General features: G+C 37.6%; 2 protein-coding genes across 2 annotated transcripts; one reads left to right on the forward strand and one right to left on the reverse strand.

The window, feature by feature from the left end:
* Window positions 1-1,995: 1,995 nt before the first annotated feature.
* LOC111249480 (uncharacterized) lies at window positions 1,996-3,120 on the forward strand. Its single transcript, XM_022803393.2, has 2 exons — window positions 1,996-2,114; window positions 2,364-3,120. The coding sequence occupies exons 1-2, from the start codon at window positions 2,106-2,108 to the stop codon at window positions 2,691-2,693; spliced, it is 339 nt and encodes a 112-aa protein (XP_022659128.1). The 5' UTR covers window positions 1,996-2,105; the 3' UTR covers window positions 2,694-3,120.
* A 7,023-nt stretch (window positions 3,121-10,143) lies between these two features.
* Window positions 10,144-13,180, reverse strand: Atg6 (Beclin-1-like Atg6). Its single transcript, XM_022801811.2, has 4 exons — window positions 12,960-13,180; window positions 12,426-12,653; window positions 11,701-11,967; window positions 10,144-11,276 (listed from the first exon to the last, which is right to left on the reverse strand). Exons 1-4 carry the CDS (start codon window positions 13,173-13,175, stop codon window positions 10,680-10,682), a joined length of 1,308 nt encoding a protein of 435 aa, XP_022657546.1. The 5' UTR covers window positions 13,176-13,180; the 3' UTR covers window positions 10,144-10,679.

The raw sequence follows: 13,180 nt of genomic DNA on the forward strand, positions 1-13,180 counted from the left end.
AATAACGAATAGAGTCAATAAGGGAAAATGATCGCATGCATGCGCTCAGTTAGCACTGGAAACGGTATATTCATGGAAGCATGGCACGAATTGCTTCAAACCGTCATGCTCTACTATACCCTTCTGCTATAAGGATGGGGCTTCCTATTTCGGGTAGCGCCAATAAGGATAAGTTATGTATACGACAATATAATGAGCTGCGAAAGCTAACAGCATTGATAAAGGAAAAGTTAGGAGCATTTTCCAAGAGCTAAGACTACAGATCTGAAACATGGGAAACCTGCCATGACTTGTACACGATTGTACCTTCTCCTAAACTACAACTTGTGTCAGAAATCTCATTATCTCTATCAGCCTTTCGAGGCATCGATTAAAGATAAAGCTTAAGCAACGTAAGAAGCCTCGGGCCTTCGTTTCTTGGGTAGTACTAAATTCTGGTTAACTCTTTTTTCACGACGAATATTGTAACGCCCTGTTCTTTAAAGTATACCTTTTTAATATGAATGAAGGGCGAATTAATCAAATAGAGTATCGTCCTACTCTGACTTTCCGCAGTTCTGATATTTATTGATAACGTTGTATGAAACGCGGGATTCAGTAAGGATTCTTGAATAACTGAAGGTACGGTTTGGCCATGTCCTTTTCAGGCAACTCAGACAGACTAGTCAATCTAACACTTTATTATAACGAAACATACCCACAAACTAAAACTAACGCTCTAGCAGCTCTTAACGGTTGTATTTGCATAACCAAAAATAATTTCCTTATCTACTGCTTGTTCGAGAAAATTGACGCTTGGCGTCACTAATTGGTCCCTATAATATATACAAACAAGAATTATTGCTAGCGTACAAGTGCGATAAATATAGGGGTTGAAATCGTTGCATCAAAATGAGTGTTGAAGCAGACAAAGTGTTAGGCTTATAATACTTTGTCGACAAATACCTTTTATACATTCAAGATACCGAAAACCGGGTTTTGATATAGGCTTCAATTTCAGTGCTTCGGTGTGATCCTGCAATGTCATATAGTAATCACAATTTGTACAGTCTATTGATTTACATTGTCCCTCGTTTATGGGTCTGTTCAGACTTATATAAATATAATCTAAATATAAAAAAAAATCTATTTCTTATTGTCGCAGTTAAACTATGGTTGGGTTAGATCCCTTCCAGACGGTCCACATAGACACACCAATGTAAGTTAATCATAATGAAACTTGACGGACGGGTACTTTGACAAGCGTATTTTTTTATACCTAATCGTAAAAGCTTATATCGATGTACAATTTTTATAGAAGTCTTTCACACGAACATCGTTGGTGATAAATAATTTTTTAATCAATTAATCATTTGGGCTCTATATACTCCCGGCGCTAAGCTTAATTTGTCCAGGCTTCTAGATACACTCATCAAACATTTCGTGTCTTATGTAGGAGACCCAAGTTACTCAATATCAATGTTCTTTTGTCTACCATTGGTATTATACTGCGCTCCTAAAAAATTTCTTCATCACTATAAAATTGATGAGCTATGACAACTTATTTAGTAAAACTTTGAAAAAAGTTTGCGCAATTTAAAAAAAATGTCTTTTTTTCTAAACAACCCTGGACAGCATACTTCCAAAATCGATACACTGTCACTCACATGTACGATCAAAAATAGAAAATTTAATTTAAATTAATTGCATCCTCAATGCTCAATAGCGCGACAAATATTGCCAAAATGGGTGTCTCATGCTTCGTGCCCTCCTATAACGCAGGTACATAAAATACAGATAGCTATAACGGGTTAAACAGCTAGATCTATTTATCGTCTATTAGTTGACGCAGGTTAAGATATTTAATAACATTATAGGCTTGGGTAGATTATTAAGCATATTTACCAGTGACAAAACGATGACCAGTCTAATAGCTGGAATGGTTCGATTTTTACTGCCAGTATTGATTCTTCTGGAAGGTCAATCGCGTTTAGTTTAGCGAGTTTTTTCTATTACGAACGGTACGACCGCAGTCGATGCTACGTTAAGTAAGGGCGTGCCACCGGGTATAAAAGTCCGTTCGCGATTTGGACTTCATCGTAGTTCCTTCTCACGACTGCATCAACATGTTCTTTGTGAGTGCAACTTGCTACTATGCTAAGTTACAACTTGAAGCGAACTGTTCACAGTACCTAATCTCACCGTGACCTCTGTAGACAGTAGACCAGTCTGTTTCTCAAACGTCATCTGTTGCTCATTTTCCACCGAATCCTATGACGAGACTTGTCATTGAATTTACCTTAACGATACCCTGATAAGTTTCTAAACAAGTCGTTCGTTTCAAGCTACGTACTCGAAAAACTCACCAATTCTTCTTTCTCTAGGTTGTCGCCTTTTTCGCCTTGGCTGTTACCGCAGCCCAGGCCACTTTCGGAGGTCACGGCCTCGGTCATGGATATGGCCACGCCTCTATCGGCTCCTCCTATGGACACGGATATGGCCATGCCATCGCCGCCCCCGTTATCTCCAAGGCTGTTGTTGCCGCCCCGGTCCATCACGTCGGCCACTCGCACACCTATTTCCAGAAGCATCACGTTGCCCCAGTCATTGCTAAGGCCGCTATTGCCACCCCTATTCATGTAGCCGCCCCCGAGGCTATTGGCCACGGGTACGGTTATGGTATTTCTTTTAGCCATGGACATCATGGGTATTAAGCGGAGATAGACTGATATATCTGTTAAAGCAAACCTAGTTGAATAAATCTAAAAAGCAGAAATTATCAGTAATAATACTATAGCCTTTTGATTTTCGCCAATAGCATCTATTACAGCCACTGAAATGTTTTATAAGGTCTTTCTTTAAGGTTTACTGCTAGTAAGACTTGAAATTCAACGAAACCAACCCTATAAAACATAAGGCACAGCTTTTTCGTTGACCGAATTAGCATTTGTTCCAGTGAAGCAATGCATCATCCAAGGCCACAATGGTAAATTCTTCACCAATACCTAATGATTTTTTAAGTATTGAGCTCCCATTTACTTTATCGAAATCGGCATCATTTGGTTGCCTCATCAGTTCTACAAAGTGGAGTTTGATCAAGGCCAAAGTCTGGTAACAAAATAAAAAACATTCCAGCAGCAATGCGTAGGATGTCATTGAATTTTTTTCTTATTATAGTTGTTAGCAATTCTACTTTCTTATCCTGACTGCGTATATGCTGTCGGAAACGGTTCAAGGTTATTAACATAACCCTAAATGGAACCGTCTGATCCACCGAGACCTGCGTTGTTAGTATTTATTATGTCTACGTAAATAGAATACGAGAATGAAAATTAGGTCAATTCACCTTTATCACGCCAAGGGGGCAGATTGTTGATATATTTACAATATTTCAGAAGAGTAAACACAGCGAGTATTTACGGTGGTATCATGTTAGAATTATCATACAGATAACATGATTCTATTTAGTGCATATAAATAATTGATTATGCTGTTGTAGTAGAATTTTCAATCTGACGATATTAGCTAACACTAAAAGGCAGTGCTCTTTCCGAGCTACAATACCGGTATCGGAAGTTATATTATGGAACTTAAGCCTGCTACCGACATACTGCTAAAGTCGACATAGCATTTATTTAAGTTTTCTCAAAAAAAAGGTAGTTTTTTTAAATATGACCATTTTTTTAGGGAACTCAGAATAGGTCCTAATGAACTGGTAAGAATGGGCTTGTAGAAGCCTGTATTGCAACAGTGCGTTCTTTCTCAAGCAATTACACATATTTTTAACAATAAAAATGTCATTTATTGAAATATCGAAATTTATCTACTTGTATTTAACAGGAAGGCATCTAATCCTTAGTTATCGATGCTTCACGTAACAGAATCTATATTGCGCGACGTAACTAAAACATTGTTTAATAAACAAAAAAAAAGACATAAAATATGCACCGTTACATCGTGGTGATACATCAGGTCTAATTAAAACTTATTAAATTAAGCCGTGCAACAACCAGTTGTTACAATAATTTTGTCATGTTCAATAGCTAATTGCCACAGTTTAGATTTCCGCCGATCTGTTTCGCCTCACGCAAGCAGTCCAAAAAGCTTTTCCAAATGAATAGAAGGCCTAGAGAATCGCTTTAATACGCGGAACATAAGATAACAATGGTCAATTCGCACAAAGTCAAAAACTACCTCTACACCTGAGATATTACTTAGCTCTGTGAATACTGAAAGTATTAGCATTTTTACACGATTGTTTGCGATGTTGTATTCTTGTGTTGTCCTCTTAATCGAGAATTATATAGATCGTGGTTTAATGATCTGTGTGCTACACCCAGCGGTAACAGATGCGCTATACAGATCAGTACAGACACGGCTAACCCCTCATAGCGAGTTTGCTCGTCGAATTGCTACGGCTGCCATTTATCGATACCTTTTTGATTTTAGCAGACGATTTTAGCAGACGATTTTCAAACCTTGTTCGGGTTTTTCGTGTGGCTGGCTTCTCATAGCAAATCAACATTTGTTGGATCATGGATTACTTATCTCGGAGGATTGTGTTTCGGTGCCTTTCTTTGTGCTACCGTTGTTATCGCTGCTGTTGTCTATGTGTAGGTCTATGTCATAACTAAGATTTCATGTTCAGCATTTAACCGAATTAATCACTAATGAAAACCATCTCATATGCGTTCTATTATTTTAGCTCAGTACTTAAGCGGAACTCCTAGCTTGTTATGTGCACAACTTGTGTATGTAAGAACCCTTTTAAATTAGCCACTCTAGACCACCCGTATGTCGGACTATGTCATATCTATTCCGTCCTTTGTCCAGCTAATAAAAAGTAAAGCTCTACTAAATCGTCAAATTGATAACTTTTTCTATCTAACACACTTCTACCGTCGCAGAAAATACCATTCTATTAGATCGGTTCTTGCGAATACAATACGACCGAGGCCATATGGTGCTCTGTACGTTGACGCATGTACGGAGCCATTTATGTTATACCTGGTCATTAGAAGGATTACAACATCAATCGTCATGTTTGTCATATGTCAAAGCTTTCAGTACAAACACATCAAGACTGTTTAATCAATGTTAAATAATGTTAATTGCTCCATCTGGAGCGCAACTTGATTATTACAATAAAGTTGTTACGGGGGTGTTCTCACACAATGCGAACTGTCTCTCAACGTCGACGTATCATTATGTTTTTTTGAATCAACCCTTCCTACCTACTTACAAAAATGTTTGACCTCCTAATTGCTACTGAAACAAATTCAATTGCATTTGTGATCGCGTGTCCACAAACATTCCCCAGATTTTAACAGGCTTTAGTAAAGTTAATCTAAAAGTATATCCCCTTCTTTCCGCTCACGTTTCTTGCTGGAGCCTACGCTGACGCGGTCGAAACTTCCAAGGGTTCGGCGGATCACAGTTACAGTCACCAGAAGAGAGGGTGCAGCAATCCCAGTTGCCCCACTTGCGGGCATAGACATGATATTCCTGCGCTCCTCGCTAAGATATAAACTGCTTCAGTGCCTACTGCGTTATGCACTACTTAAACGAAGCATATTTCAAATGTTTCTATTGCCGTCACGAAAATCGCTGGCCCAATTAGTGTCACATGGACATTACAGGTATGGAATGATGCTGCTTTTCGATTAACTCGCGGTCGTGAATATTAGATTACACGGATTAAACAGTTTACGCCGCCTAGTAAGGTAGAATAAAGAAAGAAAGACATGTATTGAGTGTTTTATATTGAATAACTGAAAGCAATTTAGTTAACCTATAGGACATATATAGGAAACCGGCAAGCGACATCCCACTTACTAAAGCTGCTAATATGATTTAGTAGTGGACAAGACTGTTAGAAGGAATTACGTGCAAACTTTCGACGAAAAAATAATTCAAGTGGAGTTTCAAGATACACATTTTTTGCACAAGCTAAAACTATTCAGCAAAAATAGTTTCGCAAAATACCTGATCGGCGCGGCGTTATAGATGCCAGTTCGAGTACTTTACGGGTAGGAAAAGCTACGATACATGCACTGGAAAATGTAAGCGAATGGTGATACGGAATTAGGAACTAAATGGTTTGGAAAGGTATACTAGTTGCTCTTTAGGTATATAGTCAATTCTGGAATATCGTGGTTATGAATCCGGAGAATGTGACATTCCTGCAGTCGCCATATTAAAATAGTCTTATTACTATTATTATTATCAAATACCAATATAATTCGTTTGGATCAGTACACAATGATCGCCACATATAACCAAATCAGACCATTGTCATCTAATATATTTGGACACATTAAGATATTACACTGTCCTAGATTATATTTTTTCACTTTAGTTTTTGTATACTCCTTATTCGTTATTTATACGTTACTTCTTTATAAACAACTTAGCACTTCACTAACTCTTTTTGGAGAAACTTTTTTAATTATCAGTATACATAACAAACTCAACTATGCAGATATCTGGACGAACGCAGTTAAAACTGCGTCTTTCAGCACCTTCCAAAGCAGCCTATAGAGGCCCATTAATAAAAAACAATAATATTCTTTTTTAAGTTAATGGCTATGGTTAATTTAAAACAATAAACTATTCCTAACGGAAGATACATGATCTGCAACCCCTTGTCAACAAACAACAAGGTCTAAAGTACGACCTTACGGTGTGTGAGTTGCATCGATGCTTCTCCACCGAGAATGTCTGTCTGTGTGCTATGTATGTATGATATGCACGGCTATAATAATAGATATTCATTTCGGAACGACAGATAAATTCTCCGGTCAGCCACCTTGATGAAAACCAAGTATTTACTATTGGCACATCAGTAATAATACTACAATTACCTTAAAGCAACGGAGTGATACGCGAGAATCCATTTGGTGTTAATGAGCATGTATTCGCGCTTTCGTCCATTGCTCCGGCTTGGTCGTCAGGCATCTAATCTAATAAGCGCGATCATTAATAACCGAACCATTCAGCATGTTGTATGGCAGCGGAAAGTTCTTGCTTCGTTTGTTCATATCATCCCTAATGTCGTTCAAGTAGCCAGGAAACGCAATAATTCCTGAATCGTACTGTACATCGATCTGGAAGCCCAATATGTTGGGTTGAAGACCAGGATGGAAACCCAACTCTATCGTTAATATCATTACGCACTTTAATATGGAACTGCTATCTGAAATAGGGAAGTCGATGCAATTTTGACACGTGTAGCGAGCTTACCTCGACGCGCTAACAGCAATCAACCAGTTTTTTTCAGATCGCATTCAGGCAGATTCAGCTGTCACTAAATCTCCTTTAACGTTATGGGTCTCGTTCAAATGGCGCCTACAGTCACTTATTTAGGAGACGTTACGCAGAAGAAATTAAAAAAAACGACTGAACTTATCACGCCGCTGTTGCCACACTTGCTACTTACTGCGCTTATGGACATCTACGAGGACAGTGGTATGTGCTGGATAAACTCGACTATTGAAACATTTTTCTTACAAAGAAGGCTGCACATAAGTTCTTAATATGCGGACCACTTATGTATAATGGAATCATCATATGTGTTAAACATTTACATAATATAATCTATAATTCATATACACTGACGGTGTATATGACGAGCTACCCTGGTCTATTACTCGCCGGTAATTATTTCATTACTCTACCTAATGTAATTACGGAGCCTTTAGTGTTGACTGATTGACCATGATTTTGTAGCGAACGCGAATCGAGTGGGCCTTTTGCCATCCCTTACGAGATGTTGTCATTGATAGAGTAAGCTAACCTATTGAGTGTGTTTCCGGGACGCTACCGAAGATTAACTTTTTATCTTTTCTTTTTTATATTCAACAGTTACCTATCCTTCTAAATAAAAAAATAAATAAATATTCTAAGATTATTAAACATTTTAAGATTTTACATGTTTCAGTTAATACTCTACATTTGTCGCTTCAGTTTCCTAATTGAAATTTATTTTTGATTCGCTCATTGAATTCTAGGCATACGTTTTATTCAGCTCATCGCAATCTATCGATTGGCGTTCGCTCATAAGGTATCAACGTTAAGCAAGCCCCCTCTTTTAGTGAAGATTTTTTACAACTATATGGTTTTTGTAAAATGAGGCTATCGTACTATGAACATTATCATTATCTGATCTCTAACTGATTTGCCTAAATAATATAATCAGATACCGTGAGTCCTTTACAATGGTTTTTCAATTCCTTCATCTATTCGAAAATGAAAGCAACATCGTAACGATCTACAGTGATAAGCGAAGCAAACAGCGTTCTTTCGAATTTTCGATAAATTCAACAGTAAACATGTTTATTCAAAATTGTTTTTGCCAACCGTTAAATACCATATGCTACAGCAAGCAACACTCGCTATTCTCAATAATATCAATATTTAGAATTACTTTTACAGCATATTACCTGAACCTGGTATACGGACAGTGAATCATGAACAACACTGAAATCTTTCCACTTAAATTCAGGTTTGTTAAATCTTACTTTTTAATCAAATTTAATCGATTCAAATTTTCCTGCACAATTTCGCTGTAGAATTCATCCTTCAAAAAATATCATCATGATGATTCTGAAAGGTGAAAGCCATTTGTTTATCATTAAATATATCAATTGCGTCAGGGATATGCATGGTGTATAACCATGCCGACAAAGTGGCTCTACTTGGATAATAATTATATTATGAAAAATTTCATAATTTTATACACGCAGCCCAATCGAGTAATTTCAAAGATATTAATACTGTGTACATTAACTGTAAGGGATATCGTTCATTTAAAATAATATTAAATAAACAAACCTCGGTGGTGCGATACATCGCCTGACTCTGTCAGAAGATTTCACACATTACTACATTTTTAGATAAATTGATCAAAACCGCTAACTCGATTATCACTTAAATGCCTATGTGCTTTAAGAACGCGTCAGGACACAACAGCTTGTTACAGTTTTGGTAGCAAAAATTCATTTCAGTTGGTCCTGATCTGATTGACAATGCCGCAACGAATTTAGCATAATAAAACTGAACCGATATTCAGGGTTCTTAGCCCGGGTAGCTACTAGATAGAAGAGTGACATTTTAGTTTAAATAAATAATAACTATGTCTGTCTATCGTATATCTGTCGACTTTGGTAATATTCCAACATAATGTATGACTTTGTACCTTCTGAATAAGGAAAATAAATTATTATTCAAAAAGAAAGTACATTATAAAAATTCAAACAAGAAATAAATATAAAACGTGCCAGCAGCTATGTCTGTTATGGCATAATAGCTGTAATCCAAGCGGTGCTAATGGCTAGGTTCAGACGTTTAAGCACATTAATCCACCAAATATCACATGCAGTGCTTTATTAGAAAAAAAGCTAAATGCAGCTCTAATAGGCAAAATGTAAAAACTGTCGAGCCATGTATCACTTGGCTTGTCTGCGTTTATAATCATATGGCTTAATGGTGAGGGTGTGTTATCCATGAGGGGAGCGGGAAGCGAAAACGACACTTTCAAATACGACTCACAGTATCGAATAGAGACCGAGATATAGACCAAAGCTAAGAATGAATGCGATGCAACATGCCAGGGAGATAACAACAAAACGATAACATCGGCAAGTTATTGGTTAACGACGCAACTGCGCGTACATCATAGCCGCGCGCCCCTAACCAATGGCTCTATCAAATCGATGTAAATAGAGTACAGACAACAGGTACCAAACCGAGTGACACTAAAACTGTAAAGAGAACGACCTTAGTCTAAAAAAGCGTTTGCAAATCGAAAGCAGCTCAAGAGGTGCATACTTCGTAAACTATATACCTGTCAAGTGGCTTAAATACAATAGGGAAAACTTCATTTTTGTCCAAGACCGGGAAGTTTTTATCGAATTACTTGATACCATTGTTATAGGTAGACCTCAAGTAAATTGGCATTTGTCTGACGTAGAGCTACATAAAAATATATATATTGCATCACAATTTTTACTTACTGAATAGGATAACTTGAAGCAAATTAGTTGAGGCTGGCTTCATCAACGTCTTTCGCCTATAAGTCGCTTTTTTTTTCATTAACACTGCAGCCACCAAAATTATTGGATCTAAAGAAATAAAACTAATATTATTAAAACAGAACACAGTATCTTCGAGGTTTCTTAAGTAATAGACAAGTGTATTTTATTTACGTTATTTTCCTCTCTGCCACTACGGAGGGGTATGCAAACTGGCTGATATTCAACATGGCCAAAGTATTTAAAATAAAAAACTTAGCAATTCACATTTATTTTTCCCTAGCTTCCCCTAATGAGCACTTGATTTCCTACACATTCGATACTTATTGAGACTTATGTATGTGATAATAAACGTTCAAAATACTATGTAAAGGCAGAGCCTACTTTGCGTACTGAGCTCAATCCACAAAAACGACGTTGACGAAAACGCGTTCGACACACACTTAGTCAATACGGTGTAGCGATAGCATTACTTTTCTGATAATTATTTGTTCTGTTCTTCAATATTATCTCACTACCGAACTACTCACTGTTCATGAAACAACTAACTGGATACCAATTCACGGATTCAATTACTCGGCCCTTTTGAGTTTCATCTTACCATTTATTCTCGGACAGTTCCTACTTCGACGCGAAACTTTAGACGTTTCTATTGATAACCAATTCTTTTTAGATATCGGCTGTATAATAAGCAACAGCCCACTTTAGGTTAGTGAGCATAAATTTCAGTGCTTTCGTCCATTCCTCTTCGCTGTTCATTTGGTATTTGATCGAATAAGCCTTCTCACTATTGTTATCTGTAATTGTGCCTTGTGACATACTGTACGGTAGCGTGAAATCGCTGTTTCGTTTTTCGACTTCGTTCTTAAACTGTGCCAGACATTCGAGAAAGGCGACCATGCCCTGATCGAATTTAACGTCGTACAAAAATCTTAGTCCGCCCGTATGGTACAGCGGAAGTCTATCAACACCTTTATCGCTGAGGACTTCAATGTGAGCGTGGTCGCCAAACGGAACGAGTCGATAATTTTCGAACGTAAAATCCATGCGCTTGGCTAGAGAACTCATCAAATGAACTGTCTGTCCCCAAGCAATGTTGATTTCTTTCCATTCAACCGGAATATCTGGAAGTCGGCCGAGACGAAAACCATTGATAGTACCAAAGTGTCCATCATGCCAAATGTGAAATGTGGCGTTAAAAACGTTCGTTTTCTCCAGGAGATCCAGTTGAGATTTCGCATAATTAAGTTGATTCTCTACAGATACCTAAAAGACAAGGAGATTTACATCAACTTAAATATTACACCAAAACCGATTACCTGAGATAAGTAGATTAGTATAAAAGGATCACCTTACTTTAAAAATTAAGTTTCAATTATCCAAATTGCTAGCTTGATTATTCCCATTCTAGTCGTGTCTATAACTACAGTTTAAAAATTACTACAAATGCTATTGTAAAACAACCTATTGTTGATAACCTGAGTTTTAACCATGCCATTCTTGTCCCAAAATTAAAAGCTGAGATCATTGGCATAACAATTATAACAGATATACATTTTATTTGGCTTATGTATATATATATATATATATATATATATATATATTGCAGTATAAACACATTGCTATAAACGTATTGCTGTGCATACGCAATGCACGTATCTCGTAAAAAACAAATAACCAACTTAGTCACCTTTTCATCGGTTGCGTTCATCCACTCTCGCTTGAGGTCCATATAAACCTTGAAATGTTTTTTCTCATCCTCGACTAATTTTTCCAGCTCGCCTGCTAACGCTTTCCTTTTGTTCATTACCTCCTCACGCTCTGTTTCGACGCGTTGCAGTCGTGCAATCAAATCTTGTTCTTCATCTTGAAGCTCCTTTAGCTCCATACCCAACTGATCAAGACTTTCTTCGTCATTCTCGCTGCGCTCGCTAAGGTATTTTTTATAATCTTTTACCTGATGAGACAGTTATAAGCATTGTGAGTGTTAATACAACGTAACTTGTAAAGAATTTTCAATTTCATTGAAAGTCGCATTCAATTGCCTCATTAATCGCAGTATCAAACACAAAAGTAATTCCGCTTTCTACCCATTTTTGGCCAATAACCTTTTTGTTCCATTTTTTTTACCAACTCGATTTGAACAACAGTATTGATAACCCTGCGAATGTATGATACACTATTTTGAGTGTCCTTCGCGATTAAAACATACATAGCTCTGTAAGGAGATCTCTACGACTTTTCTTATAAACGATAGAAATACAACTTTGGTACCAGCATACAGTGAATCAAAAAATATATATACACACACGTATGCAACCAACAAATAAATTTATTTCAAACAAAAAAAATAAAATAAAAGAATATCGACCACGCATGCCGGTCTGTCGAGCTATCCTGGCCACAGCTACACACCTCAGCTTCGGCAATCGTCAATTCATCTTCCATGAGATCCAGCAACGAATCTGTGCAATCCTCGCATAACGGATGCTCTACTTCCGATTCGTCCGTAAGCACATCGAAGAGCTGAGCAGTCATTTCCAGATGGAGAGAAAATCGTCCAGCCTCTGGATGGACATTGCTGCCAACGAGCATAAAGTCACCATTGCCTGCAATGCCCGTACCTGGTCCGGCTTCCACAACCTCCATACAGGACACACGAGTAAAGATATAAAGTAAATATATAATAGAGTTACCAAATTATATGGTAATTTAATTGAACCCTCGTCTGTTAGCAGTCTGCTTCAGGTCGGTTGCGATATGCACATGAAGGAAGACGTTAAATTTTTTTTACGAAAAGTGACACATGTACAAAATGCACCACATGAAAATTGTTTAAGCAACATCACGATTATATCCACAGGGTTAAGCACCGATACAATATGTTAATATGTATCCCCCATTATATTACTTGCATGAGCATATTATGAGAATCGTTCTCAGCTCTACCTGGAGCGGAGTAGTAACACGTCTGGTAACTCCATCTGTCGACTGCACGGGCGTCACCTGTTCGTTGTGCGCTGAAGGTTTGAGTAATACAATTGGTGCTGCCAGGTCCGTAGCGAGACGGTCATCAACGGCACTAAATGAAGAGTCGAGCTTGAGCGGATGGCCGCATCGCTGGCAACTAAAATTCACTTCGGCTTTATTTGACTGGTCGTCCATTATTA

This window comes from Varroa destructor, unplaced genomic scaffold (assembly GCF_002443255.2).
Source record: "Varroa destructor unplaced genomic scaffold, Vdes_3.0 BEIS01000004.1, whole genome shotgun sequence".
In the NCBI taxonomy this organism is placed as follows: Eukaryota; Metazoa; Arthropoda; class Arachnida; order Mesostigmata; family Varroidae; genus Varroa; species Varroa destructor.